At 43.6% G+C, this 26,255-nt stretch overlaps 2 protein-coding genes across 6 annotated transcripts in view; both read left to right on the top strand.

The window, feature by feature from the left end:
- The window catches only part of slc12a2l (solute carrier family 12 member 2-like), a 34,639-nt gene extending 26,682 nt beyond the window's left edge, over positions 1-7,957 (top strand). The window contains exons 19-26 of one of the 3 annotated variants that reach the window (XM_061730312.1): positions 1,483-1,562; positions 1,645-1,785; positions 2,584-2,703; positions 3,387-3,498; positions 3,630-3,716; positions 4,666-4,801; positions 7,116-7,183; positions 7,265-7,957. In XM_061730312.1, coding sequence (XP_061586296.1) covers positions 1,483-1,562; positions 1,645-1,785; positions 2,584-2,703; positions 3,387-3,498; positions 3,630-3,716; positions 4,666-4,801; positions 7,116-7,183; positions 7,265-7,400 — 880 coding nt within the window. In that variant the 3' untranslated portion in view covers positions 7,401-7,957. Of the gene's footprint in view, positions 1-1,482; positions 1,563-1,644; positions 1,786-2,583; positions 2,704-3,307; positions 3,499-3,629; positions 3,717-4,665; positions 4,802-7,115; positions 7,184-7,264 lie in introns of those variants that run through there. The other 2 variants (XM_061730313.1, XR_009783160.1) reach the window with 2 other exon arrangements.
- Positions 7,958-9,611: 1,654 nt separating this feature from the next.
- The window catches only part of nudt12 (nudix (nucleoside diphosphate linked moiety X)-type motif 12), a 20,360-nt gene continuing 3,716 nt past the window's right edge, over positions 9,612-26,255 (top strand). Inside the window, exons 1-6 of one of the 3 annotated variants that reach the window (XM_061730311.1) lie at positions 9,612-9,682; positions 12,748-12,954; positions 13,541-13,880; positions 21,996-22,269; positions 22,909-23,076; positions 24,500-24,613. In XM_061730311.1, the coding sequence (XP_061586295.1) occupies positions 12,749-12,954; positions 13,541-13,880; positions 21,996-22,269; positions 22,909-23,076; positions 24,500-24,613 (1,102 nt within the window). In that variant the 5' untranslated portion in view covers positions 9,612-9,682; position 12,748. Of the gene's footprint in view, positions 9,817-12,747; positions 12,955-13,540; positions 13,881-21,995; positions 22,270-22,908; positions 23,077-24,499; positions 24,614-26,255 lie in introns of all 3 variants that reach the window. The other 2 variants (XM_061730310.1, XM_061730309.1) reach the window with 2 other exon arrangements.

Below are 26,255 nucleotides of genomic sequence, written 5' to 3'. Positions count from 1 at the left end.
GTTAGTGTTAGTAAACCTCTAGTTAGTGCTAGTAAACCTCTAGTTAGTGTTAGTTAACCTCTAGTTAGTGCTAGTTAACCTCTAGTTAGTGTTAGTTAACCTCTAGTTAGTGTTGGTTAACCTCTAGTTATTGCTAGTTAACCTCTAGTTAGTGCTAGTAAACCTCTAGTTAGTGTTAGTTAACCTCTAGTTAGTGCTAGTTAACCTCTAGTTAGTGTTAGTAAACATCTAGTTAGTGTTAGTTAACCTCTAGTTACTGTAGTTAACCTCTACGTCAACACCATCCAGTAAAAGGACGGACGTTTATTTCTTTATTTCATTCATTAGAAGAAAAACTAAACAGTTCAATATAATAACAACAAATCTCTTTCCTTGAATGAAAGGGAACAGAAAGAAGCTGATTTTTTTCTGTCCCTTTTTCCTAACGAATCACATTTAAATTAATGTAATAATTTAAAAAAAGTACAAATTACAAAAAAATGATATATATGCCTCAGGTTTTTACCAACATGGTATTAACCATTAATATATATGCAGACAAAGTAAAAACAAAACAAAATTGAAAAAAAAAAAACACATTACAAATTACGCAATTTAAAAAAAAAAAGAAACACTTTCCAATAAACTTATTTTTTTTTTAAAACAAACAAACAAAAAATAAAAACGAAACTACAACAAAGTTATAAAATAACACAAAATAGCTGTCGCCAAAACCAAACCCTGTCGCGAAGAAGAAAAATAAAAAATAGCAGTAAAAAAGAAAAGAGTAGAAAATAAGAAGAGATAACAGAAAATGGTCATCAACATGATGGTTTGAATGAGACTAAATAACAGGTTTTTTCTCTCGAATATATTGTTATAATCATTTGTTTCAGATGTTCTGTCATTATTTTCTCCATAAAAATGGAAAATCTGGTTGAAAAATACTTTTTTCAAACTTGAGTCTTGAAAAAGAGGGAGTCGTCTTATATTCGAGGGGTCGTGGTATATATGATGGGGGTGTGGTATCCGCTGCAAGTCTGACCGGAGAAACTCAGGAAAACGCACAAGACTTTGGAATCTGCTAGAGAGAAAATAAACAAACAGAAACAGGAAACAGGCAGAGACACAAACAATAAACAGTCCAGGTCCCTGAGACTGAACCAGGACTAGATTACTGAGATTATCTGTCTCTAAAACTGAACCAGGACTAGATTACTGAGATCATCTGTCTCTAAAACTGAACCAGGACTAGAATACTGAGATTATCTGTCTCTAAAACTGAACCAGGACTAGAATACTGAGATTATCTGTCTCTAAAACTGAACCAGGACTAGATTACTGAGATTATCTGTCTCTAAAACTGAACCAGGACTAGAATCCTGAGATTATCTGTCTCTAAAACTGAAGCAGGACCAGAATACTGAGATTATCTGTCTCTAAAACTGAACCAGGACTAGGCTACTGCCATTATTATACATTTATTATATTATTCCCCCCCAGCGACGCCTTCGACCTCCAGTTCGGGGTGGTTCTGCTCCGGCTGCAGGACGGACTGGACGTCTCGCACATCCAGGGACAGGGTACGTCCAGTTTCTGTGAATCCGTCCTCAGGTCAAAGGTCAACGAGGACGACGGTCTCGTGTATCGTGTCTCTCTCTGCAGATGAGCTGCTGACGTCGCAGGAGAAGCCGCCGCTGAGCAGCAAAGACGTGCTGATCTCCGTCTCTCTGGTCAAGGACTCGGACTCGGACTCGTGTCCCTCCAAGACGGCTAGCAACCAGAGCAGCCCGCTCATCATCAAAGGTACGTTAGCTAGCTAGACGGCTAGCAACCAGAGCAGCCCGCTCATCATCAGAGGTACGTTAGCTAGCTAGACGGCTAGCAACCAGAGCAGCCCGCTCATCATCAGAGGTACGTTAGCTAGCTAGACAGCTAGCAACCAGAGCAGCCCGCTCATCATCAGAGGTACGTTAGCTAGCTAGACGGCTAGCAACCAGAGCAGCCCGCTCATCATCAGAGGTACGTTAGCTAGCTAGACAGCTAGCAACCAGAGCAGCCCACTCATCATCAGAGGTACGTTAGCTAGCTAGACGGCTAGCAACCAGAGCAGCCCGCTCATCATCAGAGGTACGTTAGCTAGCTAGACGGCTAGCAACCAGAGCAGCCCGCTCATCATCAGAGGTACGTTAGCTAGCCATACTGCCAGCTGTCCTGCTAGTCGTCCTGCTAGCAGTCATTTTAGCCATCCTGCTAGCCGTCCTGTTAGCCGTCCTGTTAGCTGCGCTACGATAGCACACAATCTGGGGACAGGATTTTACATTTGTGGGATTATAAAGTGCTAAATGTTTGTTTTTTTCTCTTACAAGAGCCTCCGTCCTGCATAACTATTTTCCCTGCTAGCTTTCCTGCTAGTTGTCCTACTAGCTGTCCTGTTAGCCATCCTGCTAGCTTTGTTACTAAGAGTCCGCAAAACGTGATAAACATTGAAACACGAGCAGATGAATGCGTTGCCCCGCGGGTCTGTCCTCCATGACTCGGCACCTTTACTGCCCATGACTCGGGGAAACGCTGGCGTTGACGTGTCGTGTTTGTCGCTAACAGCGTCGGAGACCAAGTCGCCGCTGAGCCTGACGGACCAGCGGCTGCTAGAAGCTAGCACGCAGTTCAAGAGGAAGCAGGGGAAGGGAACCATCGACGTGTGGTGGCTGTTCGACGACGGCGGTGAGTATTAGCATCAGCATTAGCATTAGCATCAGCAATAGGATTAGCATCAGCATCAACATTAGCATCAGCATTAGCATCAGCATTAGCATCAGCATTACCATCAGCATTAGCATTACCATCAGCATTAGCATTACCATCATTATCAACATCCGCATTAGCATTAGCATCACCATCACCATCACCTTCACATTTAATTAGGAAAAAAAAAAACGGGAGTTGACCTGCAACTAGAGAAAACAGCCTAGTCATAAAACAGGCTGTTTCCTCTAGTTGCAGGGTTAACTCCTGTTTTATAACTAGGCTGTTTCCTCACATTGTCGGTTTTCCTTTTATATCCATTGTGAGGATGCATCAACACATTAAAACTGTAGTTTTCCAGATAGCCTAGTCATAAAACAGGAGTTGACCATGCAACTAGAGAAAACAGCCTAGTCATAAAACAGGAGTTGACCCTGCAACTAGAGAAAACAGCCTAGTCATAAAACAGGAGTTGACCCTGCAACTAGAGAAAACAGCCTAGTCATAAAACAGGAGTTGACCCTGCAACTAGAGAAAACAGCCTAGTATGTGTGTATTTACGTGTATTTGTGTGTATTTCCAGGTCTAACTCTCCTCATCCCCTACCTGTGTGATTGTGTGTGTATTTTCGTGTATATGTGTTTATATGTGTTTATTTCCAGGTCTAACTCTCCTCATCCCCTACCTCCTCACCAACCGCAGTAAATGGGGCGACTGCAGGATCAGAGTTTTCATCGGAGGAAAAATCAACCGCATCGACCACGACCGCCGAGCGTGAGTCCACCGCCCTAGCCCTGCTAGCTGTCCTATTAGCTGCCCTGCTAGCCGTCCTGCTAACCGCCCTGCTAGCTGCCCTGCTAGCTCCGTTACTCAACATTCATGTTAGCCGGTTCTCTCTCCACCAGGATGGCTACGCTGCTCAGCAAGTTCCGGATCGACTTCTCCGACATCAACGTCCTCGGAGACATAAACACCAAACCCAAGAAGCACAAGTACGACAAACATAACCATAAAAATACAAACGTAACTATACAATAATATAAACCTAACGATATAATAATACAAACATAACGATATGAAAATACAAGTACGACAAACAGAACCATAAAAATACAAACATAACCATATAATTATACAAACATAACCATATAAAAATACATGTACGACAAACGTAACCGTATAAAAACACGAACGTAACGATATAATAACACAAACATAACGATAATATAACAAACATAACCATATAATAATACAAACATAACGATATAACAAACGTAACGATATAATAACACAAATGTAACAATATATTAACACAAACATAACGATATAATAACAAACGTAACAATATAATAACAAACGTAACAATGTAATAACAAACGTAACGATGTAATAACAAACATAACAATATAATAATATAAACGTAACGATGTAATAACAAACGTAACAATATAATAACAAACGTAACAATGTAATAACAAACGTAACAATGTAATAACAAACATAACGATGTAATAACAAACATAACAATATAATAATATAAACGTAACGATGTAATAACAAACGTAACAATATAATAACAAACGTAACAATATAATAACAAACGTAACAATGTAATAACAAACATAACAATATAATAATACAAACGTAACGATGTAATAACAAACATAACAATATAATAACAAACGTAACAATGTAATAACAAACGTAACGATGTAATAACAAACGTAACGATGTAATAACAAACATAACAATATAATAACAAACGTAACGATGTAATAACAAACATAACGATGTAATAACAAACATAACAATATAATAATACAAATGTAACGATGTAATAACAAACGTAACAATATAATAACAAACGTAACGAGACGAAGCGTCCCAGTTCCCTAAACCGGGTCAGGAAACAGCAGCTAAGCTAGCGTGTTTCCCCCCCAGCAAGCTGAGCTTCAAGGAGCTGATCGAGCCGTTCCGGCTGAAGGAGGACGACATGGAGCAGGAAGTGGCCGAGAAGCTGAAGCTCCAGGAGCCGTGGAGGATCACGGACAACGAGCTGGAGCTGTACAAGGCCAAGGTCTGAAACCAGGCTAGGACACGCCCCCTCTGACACATCACAGCCAATCACAGCCCTGGCTGACCCGCTACTCTTATGTTTCAGACCAACTTAGTTTAGTTTAGTTTATTGATCCTTACAATTTCCACAACACAAATAACCCGAAGTACAGGTGTAAATCACCAGGATAGATCCCTGTGGAACCCCAGGATAGATCCCTGTGGAACCCCAGGATAGATCCTTGTGGAACCCCAGGATAGATCCTTGTGGAACCCCAGGATAGATCCCTGTGGAACCCCAGGATAGATCCTTGTGGAACCCCAGGATAGATCCCTGTGGAACCCCAGGATAGATCCTTGTGGAACCCCAGGATAGATCCTTGTGGAACCCCAGGATAGATCCTTGTGGAACCCCCCAGGTTACCAGGATAGATCCATGTGGAACCCCAGGATAGATCCCTGTGGAACCCCGGGATAGATCCCTGTGGAACCCCAGAATAGATTCCTGTGGAACCCCAGAATAGATTCCTGTGGAACCCCAGGATAGATCCCTGTGGAACCCCAGGATAGATCCTTGTGGAACCCCAGGATAGATCCTTGTGGAACCCCAGGATAGATCCTTGTGGAACCCCCCAGGTTACCAGGATAGATCCATGTGGAACCCCAGGATAGATCCCTGTGGAACCCCAGAATAGATTCCTGTGGAACCCCAGAATAGATTCCTGTGGAACCCCCAGGTTAAGTTGTACGTATTGTTGTCTATTTTCAAGATGGCTGCAGAGCCAGGAATGTGCCAAACCCAGTGTTCGAAATACCCATCCATATTCGGGGGGTCCCTAACTCGCGTTTTTTTTTTTTTTTTTAAACAGTGTGCCCCTATGCAATAAACCAATACAATCAGCCTACTATAGCCTATGACAAATACACGCACACTTTTAACCATTTTAGATGCACAATGTTTTACAAACAGGAGGCAAAATTGTGCATTACGATGCAGAATGTTATTTACAAATTAAATCAAATAATTAAAATAAATAAAAGACATTAATTGGCACCACACTGGTGCACTTAATGAATAAATGCCAGGTATAGGACACTGGTGCACGACCAGTGCATTGCAGAAACGAATAAACAAATAAAATAGGCTAATGTATTTTTTTAGATAAATAAAAAAAAAATACAATGAAAATGAATTGTGCATTCAAATAACAGTAATAACAACAAATGCCACTATCAGAGACGTGCAATCAGTGCACTTAAACAGATCCTCAGCCTGCACAATGATGACTGATTATTTAACCTTATGTAACCATCCAGGAAATGATGTTTTAACACAGCTGTGTGAACACATTACCAAATTCCACTCATAACAGGTGATCACGCAAAATTAAATAAAAAAACATGATGGCTCTCAACAGGTGGGTTCACGCAGCTTACACATAAATCACACTCATAACAGGCCATAACGCAAAATATTAATAACAATAATTTAAAAAAAACATTAGCTCTCAGGTGGGTTCAGGCCATATTAAGCAGGCTGGCCTCTTACCTTAAGTTAAAGCAAGTCACTGCTGCAGCGTGGACGCAGTAGCATCTGCCCCGGCGCACTCGGCCTCGACTTACCTTCCTTCACCAGAGGGGGGAGAGGAACGGGACCCTCTGTTGTGACATCGTCTCTCTCCTCATCTCTGGCTGACACTGACACCTTTTTTGATGTGAACCCAAAGTGTGCAAGTGACACACTCTGAGTTAGCTTCCGCTTAGCCATGTTATTGTGGCATCTCAACTAGCCGGCCGAGTCGTTGCGCTGTGCTGGCGCACATGGCTAATTTGCATACATAAAGGTGCAGGACTTGTGTTAAACCAATAAAAGTTTTGAATTGTGAATACTTGATATGGCAATCTCTTAAACATATTTAATTGACCATTAGTGACAATCAGATTATCATATTATATTATATAGCCTAATTTATTTATTTTTTTGACAACATTGAGACCCCCCCTAAATTTGGCTTTTGAGTCCTTCAGGGGGGCTCAAGGGTTAATCGGGGGTCGGACCCCCGAACCCTCCCGTATTTCACACTCTGGCTAAACCTCTTAAGTTTATTCATCAGTAGTTTGTGATTTATTGTATCAAAAACCTTTTTTAGGTCTTTGACCCCGACCGTGTATTGATTATTGTCTATTGTTGTTCATATTTGTTCTGTTAGCTCCGTCACTGCCATTGCTGTTGATCTATTAGATCTAAATCCAGATTGGCAGTTACTTAATATGTTACATTTACATTTTTCCAATATTTTTTGAACTGTGATAGAGAGATTGGTCTTGTGTTTCAGACGAACCGTCAGATCCGGCTGAACGAGCTGCTGAAGGAACATTCCAGCGCCGCCAAGCTGATCGTCGTGTAAGAACCTGCTCAGACCCGAGACTTTGTTCTCCACATTTGGACTTTTTTCTCAACATTTGGACTTGTTTTCCTCTGCAGGAGCATGCCGTTGGCCAGGAAGGGAACCGTCTCCAGCGCCCTCTACATGTCGTGGTTGGAGACGCTAACGAAGGATCTGCCGCCGCTGCTGCTGGTGCGAGGAAACCACCAGAGTGTGCTGACCTTCTACTCCTAACACACAACCATGGACCTGCACACGCACACATGGACCTGCACACACGCACGCACGCACACACACACACACACACACACGCACACACACACACACACTGACGGCTCGGCTGCCGTGAATGTCGGAGTTTGTAACTAACGGTTTAACAGGGTACCAGGGCCACGCTGGAGAAACATGTTTGAGAGGAAGAGTTTTTTATTGTGCACTTCGAGAAAAAAGTGGAAATGTCGAGATTCATTTTGAAGTACAATTTCAAGAAAAAACTCGAAATTTCGTGAATAAAGTCAAATTTTTTTTCCTTTTTTCTCAACATTTCGTCTTTTTTTCTCAACATTTCAACTTTTTTCTTGAAGTGCACAATAAAAAAACTCTTCCTCCTCTAAACTATTATTGTTATTTTTCTCCTCCTCTTCCTGCGGTGACTAACGGTGAATATTTAACCCGTTTCTCCAACGATGCTGATTCTGACGTCGACTCGTTTTTCCGTTTTTCTCCGGGTTCGAGTCAGAAAAAACTGTAACGTTTAACTTCATTTTGTACCTGATTTTATTAAAGAATTAATGACTCGTCTTTGTCCTCGTCCTTATTTCATCAAGTTCTGGGTTTCTGGTCAACACTTTAGTCTGTCGGGACCAAAAACCAAAAACCTACAGATCAGTGGAACCAGGAAGTTCCTCTGCTGACCAGCAGGGATGGATGAATGAATGAATGAATGAATGAATGAATGAATGAATGAATGAATGAATGAATGAATCCAGATGGAAACTCCTCTAGTCCTGGTTCCAGTTCCTCTAGATCAGGGATCAACCCGTGGCTCATCAGCGCCGCCCTAGTGGCTCCTGGAGCTTTTTAGAAAATGTTTGACCTTTTTTTTCTCTTTTTTTTCTTCTTTTTTTTTCTTAAGTAGAAAAATCTGCCAGTGGAACAAGATTTATCTTCTCATTACAAGCAAAAAAATCTTGTTCCACTGGCAGATTTTTCTACTTATTTCAAGTGAAAATCTACTTGAAACAGGTGAAAATTGTAGTTTTTTCCAGTGATGAGTCTTGTTTTAAGTGTAATGAGATTTTTTTTTTGACAAAAAATGAGACATTTTAACTAGAAATAAGATAAATATTCTTGTTAAGATTTTGAGTTTTTGCAGTGTGGACATTTACATTTACCACTGTTTTTGTTTTCTGTTGCCACTTTTGTGCATCCGTTACTTTTCTCCATTGATCATTTGTTACTCGTCTGTTTCTTTATTATTTAATTGTTCCGTAGCTAGTCCTCCCTCGTGAAAGCCTGGCTAGGTTTTGTGTGTTAGCAAAAAGAAAAAAAAAGGACAATGTATAATGTATAATGTGTATCTTTGATTATATGTATCCATATTATCATTACATGTTTTTTCTAAAAAGATCAACAAAAAAAAAGAAGTTGTCTGAATTCCTCCAGTTTCTGAGGTATTTATTCCCGTAATTCCACGACTTTATTATCGTAATATTACGACTTTATTCTCTTTAATATTAAGACTTTATTCTCATAATATTAAGACTTTATTCTCGTAATATTATGACTTTATTCTCATAAATTTTACGACTTTATCGTCTTTAATATTACGACTTTATTCTCATAAATTACGACTTTATTCTCGTAATATTATGACTTTATTCTCAAAAGTTTTACGACTTTATTCTCGTAATATTATGTTTTTATTTTCATACATTTTACGACTTTATTCTCATAATATTACGACTTTATTCTCGCAACATTATGACTTTATTCTCAAAAGTTTTACGACTTTATTCTCGTAATTTCCCATTTTTTTTGTCTTAGTTTGGCCCTAATAGTCGTATGATTAAGCAATTTCGGTAAATGTATTTTGATAAAAAAGATAAACTTGTAAATCTTCTGAATTCCTCCAGTTCCGGAGGTATTTATTCCTGTAATTCCACAACTTGATTCTCATAATATTACGACTTTATTCTCATAAATTACGACTTTATTTTCGTAATATCAGGACTTTATTCTCATAAATTACGACTTTATTCTATTAATATAACAACTTTATTCTCATAAATTACAACTTTATTCTCGTAATTTCAAATTATTTTTTTGTCTTAGTCTTTTTTGTCTTTTGTCTTAATTTGGCCCTAAGAGTCGTTTGATTAAACAATTTCGGTAAATGTATTTTGATAAAAAGATGTAAGTTGTCTGAATTCCTCCGGTCCCGGAGGTCCGTGAACGCAGCTCCGTCTGTGAGCGTGTTCGGTCCCTGAACGCACCGCGCCGGTTCTTTTCCCCAGGTGAGAGACGGAGACTCGGGTCCGGGACAGGTGAGTCTGGTCCGGGTCCAGCAGGAACCAGAGCCGCAGGTCCGAGTCCCGGACCCGCAGGACCCGCAGGAACCGGGACCGGGACCCGTTCAGGGCCCGTTCAGGTCCGTCCGTAAACGGGAGCTTCTTTCCCACAACGCGCTGAAATATCACGTCAAAACCCGCAGTTACGGAACTCTAGTCGCGTGTGTGTTGATTTAAAAACGTCTCTGACGTCAGATCACGTCTTAATTTAAGGTTTTTAATGAAAGTTTGTTTCGTAACAGCCTGAACTGGAGTGGGCGTGGCCTCGCTTGATTGACAGCTCGAGAGAGAGAGAGAGAGAGAGAGAGAGAGAGAGAGAGAGAGAGAGAGAGATTCTAGTAACATTATGACTTTATTCTCATAATATTATTATATTGTATTGTAATTTATGAGAATAAAGTCTTAACATTACGAGAATAAAGTCGTAATATTATATTATGAGAATAAAGTCGTCATTTATGAGAATAAAGTCGTAATATTACGACAATAAAGTGTTAATATTACGACAATAAAGTCGTAATATTACGACAATATAGTCGTAATATTACGAGAATAAAGTCGTAATATTACGAGAATAAAGTCGTCATTTATGAGAATAAAGTCGTAATATTATGAGAATAAAGTCGTAAAATTACGAGAATAAAATCGTAATATTACAAGAATAAAGTCGTAAAATTACGAGAATAAAGTCGACATTATTATTATTATTAGAGGGTTTTCTTTATTTGTGATTATTTATTTAAACTCAGTCTTGCAGGTGTCGTTTTGTAACGTTAATTATTATCATGCATTAATGTATTTAAAGAAAAATAAGTAACAAATAAACAGATAATATGAGAAAAAAACGTTTTTCATTTTGCAAGTTTTAAAATTACGACGGAGTATTAACTAATATAATATTATTAAATAATAAAGTCTTAATTTTATTAGAATAAAGTCGTAATATTATTAGAATAAAGTCGTAATTTATGAGAATAAAGTTGTAAAATTATTAGAATAATGTTGTAATATTATGAGAATAAAGTCGACATTATTATTATTATTAGAGGGTTTTCTTTATTTGTGATTATTTATTTAAACTCAGTCTTGCAGGTGTCGTTTTGTAACGTTAATTATTATCATGCATTAATGTATTTAAAGAAAAATAAGTAACAAATAAACAGATAATAAGAGAAAAACTGTTTTTCATTTTGCAAGTTTTAAAATTACGACAGAGTATTAACTAATATAATATTATTAAATAATAAAGTCTTAATTTTATTAGAATAAAGTCGTAAGATTACGAGAAAAAAAGTCGTAATTTATGAGAATAAAGTCGTAATATTATGAGAATAAAGTCGTAATATTACGAGAATAAAGTCGACATTATTATTTTTATTAGAGGGGTTTCTTTATTTGTGATCAATTATTTAAACTCAGTTTTGCAGGTGTCGTTTTGTAACGTTAATTATTATCATGCATTAATGTATTTAAAGAAAAATAAGTAACAAATAAACAGATAATAAGAGAAAAACTGTTTTTCATTTTGCGAGTTTTAAAAGTACGACAGTATTAGGGCCAAAGTAAGACAAAAAAAATTAAATTAGAAGAATAAAGTCGTAAGATCACGACTTTATTCTCGTAAAAAAGTTGATTGTGTGAATTTCGGCATAAAGGAAGGTGAAAGTCCTTTGAGTGTCGTGTCTGATATGAATGGATGAACGGATGAATGGATGAACGGATGAACGGATGTCTGAGGAAAACTTATTATTTAAGGCTAAGTTTCATCTTATTTTTTTCTTTTACTGGCGGAAATGTGTTCCATATGTTCACATTGAAGACATTTTCTAAAAAGAAGAATAGAAGATTCTGTTTTTCTGGCAAAAGTAAAAGTCAAACATGTTTTTTGGGCTTTAGCAGGATCTTATATCTAAAAGTAGGACATGTAGCTGCAAATACAGAATTACAATACACAATATATGGATAAATGAAGCTAGAATAACAAGTTAAAATACCAGATTAATTCCCCAGTGATCGTATTCTACTCAGAATAACAGGTTTGTCCCGATCAGGATGTTTTCTCTCCCGATCACTGGAGTTTCAGTTTCTGCCGATCACGATTTTTCCCGATCCCATCACTTTTTTTGGCTCCCGATAAACTAAAACTAAATGATCCCAAGTTTCTTTTCTCGTCCATTCTCTCCAACATGGACATTAATTTCAACAAAGTTTATCAGCTCTGGTGCCACAAAATGTAAAAACAGGAAATTGTAAAGTAAAACAAAAAGTGCAGAATAAAATAACAAAAATAAATAAATTATAGCTGAATCACATCCAGTCAAACTCACAAACACAAGAAAATTAAAATACTTTTTGTCTTAACCTTAGTGCAACATTCTGAATGAGTGAAAGAATGAATGAATGAATGAATGAATGAATGAATGAATGAATGAATGAATGAATGAATGAATGAATGAATGAATGAATGAATGAATAGCAGCAGCTTAATGATCATGAACAGATAGAACATTTCACAATTCAAACATTAAACCATGTTAGTTTCACCGGCCTGAAGTGACGTTAAATAAACGATATATAAAACGATTTAATATATATATTAAAAACATTAATAACTAGGAATGTCCCGATACTTTTTTGGCCGATACCGATGTTTTGAAAATGCCGTGATCGATTGGGCCGATCGATCGGGCGGGACAAAAATACAAAATACCGATTGACCTCATGGTTTTTTTACACACCAGTTCAGTACGGCACTTCCATGCTAATTTCCTGGTGAATATCCGAGCGGCTGCTTCCAGGATGAATATTATATTAATGTAATATTATGTTGAATATTATATTAATGTAATATTAAGTGTAATATTGTGCTGGTTCCAGGATATTGAATATTATATTAATGTAATATTATATTAATATTATATTAATGTAATATTAAGTGTAATATTGTGCTGGTTCCAGGATGTTGAATATTATATTAATGTAATATTAAGTGTAATATTCTGATGTTCCAGGATGACGAGTCTCCAGCTTCACTCCGAGGACGCGGCGGTGCAGCGACTCCTGGACGCGGCGGCACGAGGAGACGCTAGCCGGGTTTCCTCCCTGCTAGCTAGCGTCCCGTCGCTAATCAACCGGACCGGAACCAGCAGCTGGACGGCGCTGATGCTAGCGGCGCGGAACGGACACGTAGCGGTGGTGGAGAAGCTGCTGGCGCTCGGGTACGTGGACCGTTTCAGTAGCCCCGTGGGCTGGACTAGTGAACTAGTGGGGTTTCACTAGTCCTGGTTCCAGTTCTACTAGTCCCAGGTGTGAGCGGTTGCCATGGCGACCCCTGACCTCCATCTCTCTCTCCTCCAGATGTGAGCGGTTGCCATGGCGACCCCTGACCTCCATCTCTCTCTCTCTCCTCCAGATGTGAGCGGTTGCCACGGCGACCCCTGACCTCCATCTCTCTCTCCTCCAGATGTGAGCGGTTGCCACGGCGACCCCTGACCTCCATCTCTCTCTCCTCCAGGTGTGAGCGGTTGCCACGGCGACCCCTGACCTCCATCTCTCCTCCAGATGTGAGCGGTTGCCACGGCGACCCCTGACCTCCATCTCTCCTCCAGATGTGAGCGGTTGCCACGGCGACCCCTGACCTCCATCTCTCCTCCAGGTGTGAGCGGTTGCCACGGCGACCCCTGACCTCCATCTCTCTCTCCTCCAGGTGTGAGCGGTTGCCACGGCGACCCCTGACCTCCATCTCTCTCCTCCAGATGTGAGCGGTTGCCATGGCGACCCCTGACCTCCATCTCTCTCCTCCAGGTGTGAGCGGCTCCGGGTCAACGGTTCCTCCCAGACGGCCGGGGACATCGCCCGGTTCTGGGGCCACCGACACATCGCCGCCCTGCTGGTCCGGCCGGTCCTGCCGGTCCCCCCGGACCAGGACCAGGACCAGGACCCGGGCCCCCAGGAGAACTTCTTCAGCCGGGAGCCGCTGGACCGGCTGAGCGAGAAACGGACCGACCCGGTCTGGCTGGAGAACCGGAGAACCGCCGCCGACACCGTCTACCTGCTGTTCTGTAACCTCAGCCCGCTGGTGACCCGGGGGGGGGCCGGGGCCGGGGCCGGGGCCGGGGCCGGGACCGGGACTGGGACCCAGGGGGTAGGTGGACGAGAAAAAAGAGGAAAAGGTTGAAATACAATATCGAGAAAATAGTCGAAATCTTGAGAAAAAAATTCAAATTTTGAGAAAAAAAATATTTTGAGAAAAAAGTCGAAATTTTGAGAAAAAAGTGAAAATGTCGAGAAAAAAGTCGAAATGTCGAGAAAAAAGTCGAAACTTTGAGAAAAAAGTCGAAACTTTGAGAAAAAAGTTCAAATTTTGAGAAAAAAAATATTTTGAAAAAAAAGTCGGAAAAACGTCGATATTTTTTTAGAAAAAAGTCGAAATTTTGAGAAAAAAGTCGAAACTTTGAGAAAAAAAATATTTTGAGAAAAAAGTTGAAATTTTGAGAAAAAAGTCGAAATTTGAGAAAAAAGTCGAAATTTTTAGAAAAACGTCGATGTTTTTTTAGAAAAACGTCGATGTTTTTTTAGAAAAAAGTCGAAATCATTCAAAGGTTATAGCAGAAAATAGGGACTATCTAACTATGTCTTCATATATTTTAATGAAGCAGAAGTAATATTTTAGTTAATATAAATGTGTCTGTCTATGTGTCGTGTGTATAATTTTTAGCCAATCACAGACAAGAGTCTCAATTTCTGCCCAGAGACAAGTGACAGCTGTGGAGGGAAACTCTGGCTTCTGACAAGCTCTCAAATCACTACGATTTGTGAGAAAACCGTAGCTCTTAGTCAAAAACTGAAAACATCGTGAGAGACACAGAACCCGACAGATTCTGACAATCTTAATTTTATTCAGATATTCCTTAAAATGAGTGAGTAAGCTCAGTGCGAAGACAGAGTGAGATTCTTTTGAAGAAAACCTTTGATTACATTACAGTCAATGGAGACTATTGGCGCGGCTCTAGCCCCCCCCCCGTTTAAATTTTGTGCATACCCCGCCTGTCAAAGTCACATTTTATGAATCCCAACACGTATGTCTACATTCTGACCAAAAATTATATGTCTCCTTTTTACGGTTTGGCCGTGAGCTCGAGTTACAAATAAAAATGTGGGTTATTTTTTACTGCGTTTGACCTCGCTCGTGCTCACAGTTTGTGTTTTCCTCCGTTCAGAAGTTATGGTATGAGAGAGGTATGAGAGAGCTAGGTGACTAAGAAAAAAGGTGAATTTTGGCTTTTTTTTTACTTTTTCCCTTCCACTTTGAATGGGTTTTTTTTTTTTTTAATTCAAGATCTTTTTATTAAAATTTTCACAAAGTAAAAAAGGTGAAATGCTGCATGTCAATTACAAATATTTTGAGTAGGCATGGGCATGTTAATCATAGCATACACCAGTGTACAGAATATAAAAAACAATTAAACAGTATGAAAAAATATAAAATAGTAACAAAAACAAACTACAGACCAAACTAATCCCTCCCCTGTCACTGCCAGATTACTAATCACAATATGAGGTCACTCTATCATCAAAAGCCTGCACTAGGAATATAAAAGAAATATGAAGTATAGTTCACAGGGTCTGGAATGCTTCTAGAAAAGGTCCCCACACTTTCTGGAACTTATTTGATTGCTGAAGCGAGTATCTAATTTTCTCCAGTTTTAAGCAGGACATGATGTCTTCCAGCCATTGCGCACGAGTAGGAGGGAAGGGATCCTTCCACCTGAACAGAATTGCCCGACGAGCCAAAAGGGAGGCAAAAGACAAAGTGTGCCCCTGTGCAGTGGTTAACTTCCTTCCTCCCTCCATGACCCCAAACAGGGCAGTCAGTGGGTTTGGTTCTAATCTGATTTTAAGCACCAGAGAGAGAGTATGAAAGACTTCCATCCAGTACTTATTTAGACATGGGCAGGACCAGTACATGTGGATGAGAGAGGCTTCTGCTACTTTACATCTTACACAGTATGGACTAATATCTGGGTACATGGAGGATAACTTTGCTTTGGAAATATGAGCCCTGTGTTCCACTTTAAACTGAATTAAGCAGTGACGTGCGCACAGGGAGGTTGTATTAACCAGTTTGAGTATGGACTCCCAGGTATCCTCTGATAAGGGAAGCCCTAAGTCCTGCTCCCATGCTGCTTTGAGTTTATCTGTAGGGGCACTCCTAAGATCCAGCAACATGCCATAGAAAGATGAAATGAGCCCCTTTTTGAATGGGTCTGTGGCAAGAACTTTGTCAACTGTGGTCAAGCCTATCGATGCACCAGGGCTGGGTGTCTGGGAAAGAACAAAATGTCTAGCCTGAAGATACCTAAAGAAATGTGATTTTGGAAGGCTGAATTTACTACTTAACTGCTCAAAAGATGCCACGGTGCCGTCTATGAACATATCTCTAAAACGAATCATACCCCTCCTGTGCCATTCCTGGAAGGTGGGGTCCTCAAGGGATGGTTTGAAAGAGTGATTTGATGCAATGGGGCTAAGAAGAGAGAAGCTGTGAAAACCAAAAAACTTTCTAAATTGGGCCCAAATTCTAAGAGAATGTTTAACCACTGGGTTTTTGATTGATTTAAGTGAAGGAAGTGGAAGTGAGGAGCCGAGTAGGGCAGGAATTGACAGGTCATCAGTTGGATGTAACTCCATCGCCACCCAGTCAGGGCGGTCAGCGCCGTCGCAGTAGAAGGACCAGAATGCAAGGCAGCGCAGGTTAGCAGCCCAATAATAATAACGAAAGTTTGGGAGGGCCAGACCACCTGCAGACTTAATTTTTTGAAGATGAGTTTTGTTCAAACGTGGCCGTTTACCCCGCCATAAGTATGAAGATATAACTGAGTCAAGGGACTGAAAAAAAGAACCAGGAATAAAGAGTGGTAAGGTCTGGAAAAGGTACAAAAATTTAGGTAAAATGGTCATTTTAACTGAATTGATGCGACCCACAAGAGACATTGACAGGGGTGACCATTGTGTAAGGGTTTGTTTGGTCTCATTTAACAATGAGATAAGATTCTCTTGGAGCAGGTCTTTGTGTTTCCTTGTCACAGATATGCCTAAATAGGAGAATTTGTCATTTACGATTTTAAAGGGAAAATTGGAAAGGTCTAAAGCATGCGATTCGAGATTGGTAGGGAAAAGCTCCCTTTTGCTGAGATTCAGTTTATAGCCTGAGAGTTTCCCAAACTGACTGAGAAGTGACAGCACAGGGGGTCATGAGGCCAGAGGGTGAGAGATGAAAAGCAAGAGGTCATCGGCATAAAGCGAGACCTTATGTTCCCTGCCACCTCTCCAGATACCGGACACATCCTCACAAGATCGGAGCGCTGTGGCAAGCGGTTCGATAGCCATGTCAAAAAGCATGGGACTAAGGGGGCACCCCTGACGGGTTCCACGATGCAGATTAAATGGTTTTGACCGTTGAGAGTTAGTACGAATTGAGGCTGTTGGGTGTAAATAGAGAAGTTTAATCCACAGAGCAAAGTTCGGACCAAAACCAAACCTGTCCAGCACAGCAAAGAGATAATCCCATTGGACGCGATCAAATGCCTTCTCCACATCCAGAGAGACAACGCATTCAGGGATAGCCTCAGAGGCAGAGTAGATAATATTGAACAGTCGCCTTGTGTTGAAGTAAGACTGCCTACCTTTAATGAAGCCAGTTTGGTCTTCAGATATAATTGTGGGGAGGGCATTCTCCAGCCTATGGGCTAGGACTTTAGCTAGGATTTTAGCATCTGTGTTTAAGAGGGAGATGGGCCTGTAGGAGGCGCATTCAGCAGGATCCTTCCCTTTTTTAGCTATGAGGGTGATACAGGCCTCCGAAAAAGAAGGAGGGAGGGAACCGTGGCTGAAGGATTCTGAAAGAACTGTAGATAGCAATGGGGAAAGCAGAGTAGAAAATTTCTTTAGAAATTCCGCCGGGAAGCCATCAGGGCCAGGACATTTACCCGACTGCAGTGAAGAAATGGCTCGAGTAATTTCCATCAGGGATATCGGTTCTTCTAATGTCTTCCTTAGATCTGGTGAAAGACTGGGAATACTAAGACTATTTAAAAAGTCCGCAATCTCATCTCGATCAGTCTGAGATTCCGAGGTGTATAGCTGGGTATAAAAGTCCCTGAATGCTTCATTTATGAGTAAGTGGTCTGTAGTTACATGGCCATTTGGTAATCGAATCTTAGAAATATTTTGTTTAGCCTTAGAGCCTTTAAGTTGGTTGGCTAATAATTTGTCAGATTTGTCTCCATAAACATAAAACCTGGTTTTACTTTTCAGAAGTGACTGTTCAATTGGGTGAGTGGTAAGCAGGTCAAATTTAGTTTTAAGTTCTAGCCGCTTTTTGTAAAGATCTGGGGATTTAGTCCGAGAATATTCTTCATCGACCTCTTTGATTTGGCGGGCAAGGTCTGATCGCTCCCTATAAGATTTTTGCCTCACCCTAGCAGTGTAGGATATAATCTGTCCCCGGAGATAAGCCTTGAGGGAATCCCAGACAGTTAGACTAGACATTCCTGGAGTCATATTCGTGGATAGGAAAAAGGCTATTTCCGTTTCCATTGATTTAACAAAATTTGTGTCCGACAGCAGAGTTGAATTGAATCGCCACTGTCTGTCTCTCTGAGGTAAGTCAGGAAGGGACATGGTTAGAACCACAGGAGCGTGGTCGGAAATGACAATGCTCTGATAAGCACAGGAATGGACCAGGGGAATCAGTTGATTATCAATAAAAAAATAATCAATCCTCGAGTATGTGTGGTGCACTTGTGAGAAAAAGGAGTATTCTCTGTCACATGGATGTAAAGAACGCCACACATCACAAACACCGTAGTCAGAAAGGAACGCCTGAATAAGACGGGCTGACTTACTTGCTGTGCCGGGGTTGGTAGAGGATCGGTCTAGGACTGGGTCGAGCCAGCAATTAAAATCACCACCCAGTATGAGAGAATATGTATTAAGGTCAGGGAGCAGTGAAAACAGTCGTTCAAAAAAGACTGCATCATCTGAATTAGGGGCATAAACGTTCACAAGTACGACCAATGTATTGAATAATTTCCCAGAAACGATCACGTAGCGACCAAACTTGTCAGAAATCACATTGTGCTGCTCAAATGAAACATCCTGACTGATCAGAACTGAAACTCCTCGGGCCTTAGCTTGAAAGGAGGAGTGAAATCTCTGCCCTGACCACCTCGGGAACAGGCGGCTATTATCAGAACTGCGAATATGAGTTTCTTGTAGAAAGGCTATTTCTGTTTTAAGGTGTTTTAGATGTGAGAAGATCCTCTTCCTTTTAACAGGGTGATTCAGACCCTTAACATTCCAGCTCACCAGCTTCAAGTATCTACTCATAATATCTAAGAAGAAAAATTAGGTGTGCACAATGACCTAGGCAGAAAAAAAGAAAACGGAAAGGAGGTTGAATGTGACCCACATTAAGTAATGAGTTGAAAAGAGTTAATGCAAAGTTTCTGGCAGTGACATATCCCCCCGACCCACCCACCCCAACTAAGACAGCTGCTATAGAAAAATAAAAAAAAAGCAGCAAGCTCTTCAAAACAAACATAGTGCAATAACACATCTTCCTATCCTACACACTAATAGCTTTTGCTCCCGTATCATGGGTGTATACATATTAGCACCTTAAAACGTGTAGATATAAATAAAAAAAAGAAATACCCTCTCAAATCTTGACCTGTAAGTCCCGATATGAGCCCAGAAATATTTGTACAAAAATATAAAATATAAAACATCCGACTTAAGCAGCGTAAAAGTAAGGTTAACAGCTTACAATTATTACAAAACTTATAGGTAAATCGGAAAAGCTTTTTTTTTTTTTTTTTTTTCTCTCTCCCTCTTCACCACTTATTTTTCCCCTTCCCTCAAATAGCCAAAAATAACTGCAAATTAATAATATTTGCAAAGGGGCAGTCCAACTAACAACAGAGAAAATACTGGTTGTCGCGGGGTTACTCACCCTCCCCTCAGGAATAATGTGGCTCACGTAAAAAAAAAGAGAGAGAAAAAAAAGTCAGTCCGTGAGCGTCAGTGAGCCACACCGGGCTGCAGGCGGAGCCGTGACAGCCTCCAACAGTCCCGTTACGGCGGGTTTGAAGTTTTACTGCGACTCGTGATGAATTTGCGCGCCTCATCCACGGAGCCGATCCACTTCCTGGCCCCCCCGGACAGCGTGAGCCGGAGCCGGGCGGGGAAGAGCAGAGCCGGCCTCAGACCCAGCTGGTAGAGCTCCGATATGACTCCGCTGTATTCCGCTCGTTGGCTGGCAACTTCGGGGCTGTAATCCTCCAGGACCCGGATGGGGTGGCCGCGATATTCCAACTTTCCTCTCCGTCGCGCTTCCCTCACGAGGATATCTTTCGTCTGGTACCGGTGAAGGCGGAGGATGACCGGACGCGGTCTCTGTCCCGGGGCCGGCTTGGCGGCGAGCGAGCGGTGCGCTCTGTCTATTTCTGGCGGTGACGGCAGCGTATCGTTCCCGAACACCTCACACAGCAGCTTGGAGAAGAAAGCCGTTGGAGAACCGCTCTCGGTCGACTCCGGTAAGCCCAGGATACGGATGTTCTGCCTTCTGCTCCGGCTTTCCAAATCCACCACCTTGGCCTTCAGCCGAGCATTATCATCCCGTAGAGTCGAGCAGATGCCTTCAAGGTCCGTAACTCGCTGGCTGAGGTCTTCTGTGGCGAGTTCAAGGGACGAAACCCGTTGGCCATGGTCCTCGACCGCGAGCCGCGTTTGGTCGAGTTTGGAGTCGAGCTGACTGAAAGTATTTTTGAACTCGGCGGCCAGGGCAGCGCGGTGTTCCTCCAGCAACGTGGTAATGGCCGCCAGGGTTAAGACAGCGCCAGCGTCGTCCTTCTTGCCCGACTTGCCGCTCTTCGAAGCCATCTCGGAGGTAAGTGGGCTCGTTCGAGACAAAAAAAAAGAAAAACAGCAACAGGGAATCCTTTTTAAAGGAAAAAGTTTGAAAGTTTGAGGGCTTGGTGGTTTAAAAAGTTTGGCACTCACGGGAGCACTCACGAAACACGTCTACTCCATCTGCTCACCAACCGGAAGCCCCCTTGAATGGGTTTTTTTGGTCGGTTTTTTGGGAATAACTTTGGGAAAAAAACCCGAAACACACCTGAAAATAAACCCAAAAAACCCGAAACACACCCGAAACCCGAAACACACCCGAAAAAATCCCGAAAATAAACCCCAAACACAGCCGAAAAAAAACGAAACATAATGCCAGAAACACACCCGAAAAAAACCCGAACATAAACCCGAAACACACCCGAAAAAACCCAGAAAAAACCCGAAACACACCAGAAAAAATCCCGAACATAAACCCGAAACACACCCGAAAAAAAACAGAAAAAACCCGAAAAAAACCAGAAAAAAAATCCCGAACATAAACCCGAAACACACCCGAAAAAAAACAGAAAAAACTCGAAAAAAAACAGAAAAAAAATCCCGAACATAAACCCGAAACACACCCGAAAAAAACCCGAACATAAACCCGAAACACACCCGAAAAAACCCTGAAAAAAACCCGAAAAAATCCAGAAAATAAACCCGAAACACACCTGAAAAAAACCTGAAACACACCCGAAAAAAACCTGAAAAAAAGCTGAAACACACCCGAAAAAAACCCGAAAAAATCCCGAACATAAACCCGAAACACACCCGAAAAAAAACAGAAACACACCCAAAAGAAAACCCGAAAAAACCTGAAAAAAAACCCCAAAAAGTCCAGAACATAAACCCGAAACACCGGAAACACACCCTAAAAAAACCCCCAAAAAATCCCAAAACTGGGTCCTCTGAAATGTGTAGGAGGAGTAGCGCCGAGGCTTCACTCTCCTCCAGTGCTAATACATAGCACTGGAGGAGAGTGAAGCCTCGCGGTGCTAATGATGCTAATGATGATGCTAATGATGATGCTAATGATGATGCTAATAATGATGCTAATAATGATGCTAATAATGATGATGATAATAATGATGATAATAATGATGAAAACTGAACAGCAGGTCATTCTGCTCTAACCAAAAACATGAAATAATGTGTATGTGTGCCTAGCCGTTGAGGACCAGGACCAGAGACTTGGAAAAACCCGAAACACACCAGAAAAAATCCCGAACATAAACCCGAAACACACCCGGGTCCAGGTCTGGGACCTGGACCTGGTCCAGTTCCACCACCACCTTCTCCTCTGCAGGGGGAAACCCGGCTGGTCCGGTTCCGGTTCCAGGAGGTCCAGGACCTGGTCCAGGATCCCGGCACGGTGCTGGTGTTCCTGGGGGTGGAGAGGACCGGGTCCTGGACCGGGTCCTCCTCGTCCCCCCAACCGGCCTGGTTCGCCCTCAACACGGACCGGGACCCTGCAGAACTCCTGAAGACCTGCGGAGACCAGAACCAGAACCAGAACCGGAACCGCTGGTTCCCCAAGAACCTGAACCGGGAACTTCTGACGCTGAACGAGGACGAGGCCGGTGAGAACCAGAACCAGAACCAAACACACACACACACACACACACACACACACACACACACACACACACACACACACACACACACACACACACACACACACACACACACACACACACACACACACACACACACACACACACACACACTTATATACACACCCGTCTCTAACCCTGGTCCCCCCCCCAGGTGTGGTAGTCCAGGACCGGGCCGTGCTAGCCTGGAACAGTCTCTAACCCTTTTTGCGTGCGTTCGTGCATTTTTGCGTGCGTTTTTTCGTGCGTTCGTGCGTTTTTTTGTGCGTCTGTGCGTTTTTGCGTGCGTTTTTGCGTGCGTTTTTTCATGCGTTTTTGCGTGCGTTTTGCGTGCGTGTGTTTTGCGTGCATTCGTGCGTTTTTGCGTGCGTTCTGCGTGTGTTTTGCGTGCGTTTGTGCGTTTTTGCGTGCGTGCATGCGTTTTGCGTGCGTTTTGCATGCGTTTTGCGTGCGTTTGTGCGTTTTTGCGTGCGTGTTTGCGTGCGGGCGTGCGTCCATTTTTGCGTGCATTTTTGCGTGCGTGCGTCTTACGCGCAAGCGTGCGTTTTTTCGTGCGTTTTCGACATTTCCACTTTTTTCTCAAAATTTCAACTTCACAACCCCCAGGTGTGGTAGCCCAGGCCCGGGCCGTGCTAGCCTGGCACAGCCGCTACAGCTTCTGCTCCACCTGCGGCTCCAACACCAGCCTGGAGGACGGAGGCTGGAAGAGGAGCTGCCTGAACCCGGACTGCAGGAGCCGGAGGGGGATCCACAACACCTGCTACCCCCGGGTCGGTAGGTGGATGGAGGGATGAGGGATGAAGGATGTTGGTAGGAACCTCCACTCCCTCTCTGAGGCTTAAAAATATGAATGTGAAATCCTGCACTCTGATTGGTTGTTAACTGTGGTATAATGATCTGATTGGTTGTTAACTGTGGTATAATGATGTGATTGGTTGTTAACTGTGGTATAATGATCTGATTGGTTGTTAACTGTGGTATAATGATCTGATTGGTTGTTAACTGTGGTATAATGATCTGATTGGTTGTTAACTGTGGTATAATGAGCTTATACCACGGCTTCTATTCTAAAGTCTCATCACAGCAGATCATTCATCGTCAGGGAAGCAACCACGTATCCATGACAACAACCTACTGTTACAGATTTATGACGGTTACAGCAGGTAGCAGAAAGTAGCTGGTGTTAAAGTTTATTTTTTATTTTTGTTAACAATTAATGAGGCATGTTGACGGTAAACGTTGATCTCCGGGGAGGAGCTAACGTTAGCGGGGATGAGCTAACGTTAGCGGGGAGGAGCTAACATTAGCAGGGAGGAGCTAACGTTAGCTCCTCCCCGCTAACGTTAGCAGGTAGGAGCTAACGTTAGCGGGGAGGAGCTAACATTAGCAGGGAGGAGCTAACGTTAGATCCTCCCCGCTAATGTTAGCAGGTAGGAGCTAACGTTAGCGGGGAGGAGCTAACATTAGCAGGGAGGAGCTAACGTTAGCAGGGAGGAGCTAACGTTAGCGGGGAGGAGCTAACGTTAGCGGGGAGGAGTTAACGTTAGCGGGGAGGAGCTAACATTAGCAGGGAGGAGCTAACGTTAGCTCCTCCCCGCTAACGTTAGCAGGTAGGAGCTAACATTAGCGGGGAGGAGCTAACGTGAGCGGGGAGGAGCTAACGTTAGCAGGGAGGAGCTAACGTTAGCAGGGAGGAGCTAACATTAGCAGGGAGGAGCTAACATTAGTGGGGAGGAGCTAACATTAGTGGGGAGGAGCTAACATTAGCAGGGAGGAGCTAACGTTAGTGGGGAGGAGCTAACGTTAGCAGGGAGGAGCTAATGTTAGCGGGGAGGAGCTAACGATGGATGGATGGATGGAGGAGTTCCTGTCTCCGACATGCGGAGCTACATCTGGAGAGATGGACTATTGTTTTACACAGTGGGATATTTTTACTGGTTAATATGTATTTATGATTAATTAAAAACTACATAAATAGATTGTGTATTCCTCTTTCATATTTACATTATTGATAGCCGTTTTATAGAAGCATCACTTAACGTCAGGCCATAATGATCCTCAGCTGATAGAATGAGCGTATACCACTGCTTAAATATTAATATATATTTAATATTATATATTATATTGTGGTTCTGGTTCTGTTCCAGACCCGGTGGTTCAGGTTTAAGTTCAGGTTCTGGTTCTGGTTCTGTTCCAGACCCGGTGGTCATCATGCTGGTCGTCCATCCGGACCAGAACCAGATTCTTCTGGGGAGGAAGAAAGTGTTTCCTGCTGGAATGTTTTCCTGTCTGGCTGGATTTGTGGAACCGGGTAATAACCCCCCCCCCCCTCTACCTCTAACCCCCCCCTCTACCTCTAACCCCCCCCCTCTACCTCTAACCCCCCCCTCTACCTCTAACCCCCCCCCTCTACCTCTAACCCCCCCCTCTACCTCTAACCCCCCCCTCTACCTCTAACCCCCCCTCTACCTCTAACCCCCCCCTCTACCTCTAACCCCCCCCTCTACCTCTAACCCCCCCCTCTACCTCTAACCCCCCCCTCTACCTCTAACCCCCCCCCCTCTACCTCTAACCCCCCCCTCTACCTCTAACCCCCCCCTCTACCTCTAACCCCCCCCCCTCTACCTCTAACCCCCCCCCCCTCTACCTCTAACCCCCCCCCCTCTACCTCTAACCCCCCCCTCTACCTCTAACCCCCCCCTCTACCTCTAACCCCCCCCCTCTACCTCTAACCCCCCCCCCCTCTACCTCTAACCCCCCCCTCTACCTCTAACCCCCCCCCCCCTCTAACCCCCCCCCCCTCTACCTCTAACCCCCCCCCTCTACCTCTAACCCCCCCCCCTCTACCTCTAACCCCCCCTCTACCTCTAACCCCCCCCCCCTCTACCTCTAACCCCCCCCCCTCTAACCCCCCCCCTCTACCTCTAACCCCCCCCTCTACCTCTAACCCCCCCCCTCTACCTCTAACCCCCCCCCCTCTACCTCTAACCCCCCCCCTCTACCTCTAACCCCCCCCCCTCTACCTCTAACCCCCCCCCCCCTCTACCTCTAACCCCCCCCTCTACCTCTAACCCCCCCCTCTACCTCTAACCCCCCCCTCTACCTCTAACCCCCCCCCTCTACCTCTAACCCCCCCCCTCTACCTCTAACCCCCCCCTCTAACCTCTAACCCCCCCCCTCTACCTCTAACCCCCCCCTCTACCTCTAACCCCCCCCCCTCTACCTCTAACCCCCCCCTCTACCTCTAACCCCCCCCTCTACCTCTAACCCCCCCTCTACCTCTAACCCCCCCCCCTCTACCTCTAACCCCCCCTCTACCTCTAACCCCCCCCCTCTACCTCTAACCCCCCCCCTCTACCTCTAACCCCCCCCTCTACCTCTAACCCCCCCCCTCTACCTCTAACCCCCCCCCCCTCTACCTCTAACCCCCCCCCCTCTACCTCTAACCCCCCCCTCTACCTCTAACCCCCCCCCCCCTCTACCTCTAACCCCCCCCCTCTACCTCTAACCCCCCCCCCCTCTACCTCTAACCCCCCCCCTCTACCTCTAACCCCCCCCCTCTACCTCTAACCCCCCACCCCCCCTCTACCTCTAACCCCCCCCCCTCTACCTCTAACCCCCCCCTCTACCTCTAACCCCCCCCCCTCTACCTCTAACCCCCCCCTCTACCTCTAACCCCCCCCTCTACCTCTAACCCCCCCCTCTACCTCTAACCCCCCCCCTCTACCTCTAACCCCCCCCCTCTACCTCTAACCCCCCCTCTACCTCTAACCCCCCCCTCTACCTCTAACCCCCCCCCTCTACCTCTAACCCCCCCCTCTACCTCTAACCCCCCCCCCTCTACCTCTAACCCCCCCCTCTACCTCTAACCCCCCCCTCTACCTCTAACCCCCCCCCTCTACCTCTAACCCCCCCTCTACCTCTAACCCCCCCCCCTCTACCTCTAACCCCCC

The sequence above is a fragment of the Cololabis saira genome, chromosome 9, assembly GCF_033807715.1.
Source record: "Cololabis saira isolate AMF1-May2022 chromosome 9, fColSai1.1, whole genome shotgun sequence".
NCBI lineage: Eukaryota > Metazoa > Chordata > Actinopteri > Beloniformes > Belonidae > Cololabis > Cololabis saira.
This window is presented reverse-complemented; position numbering and strand designations above follow the sequence as displayed.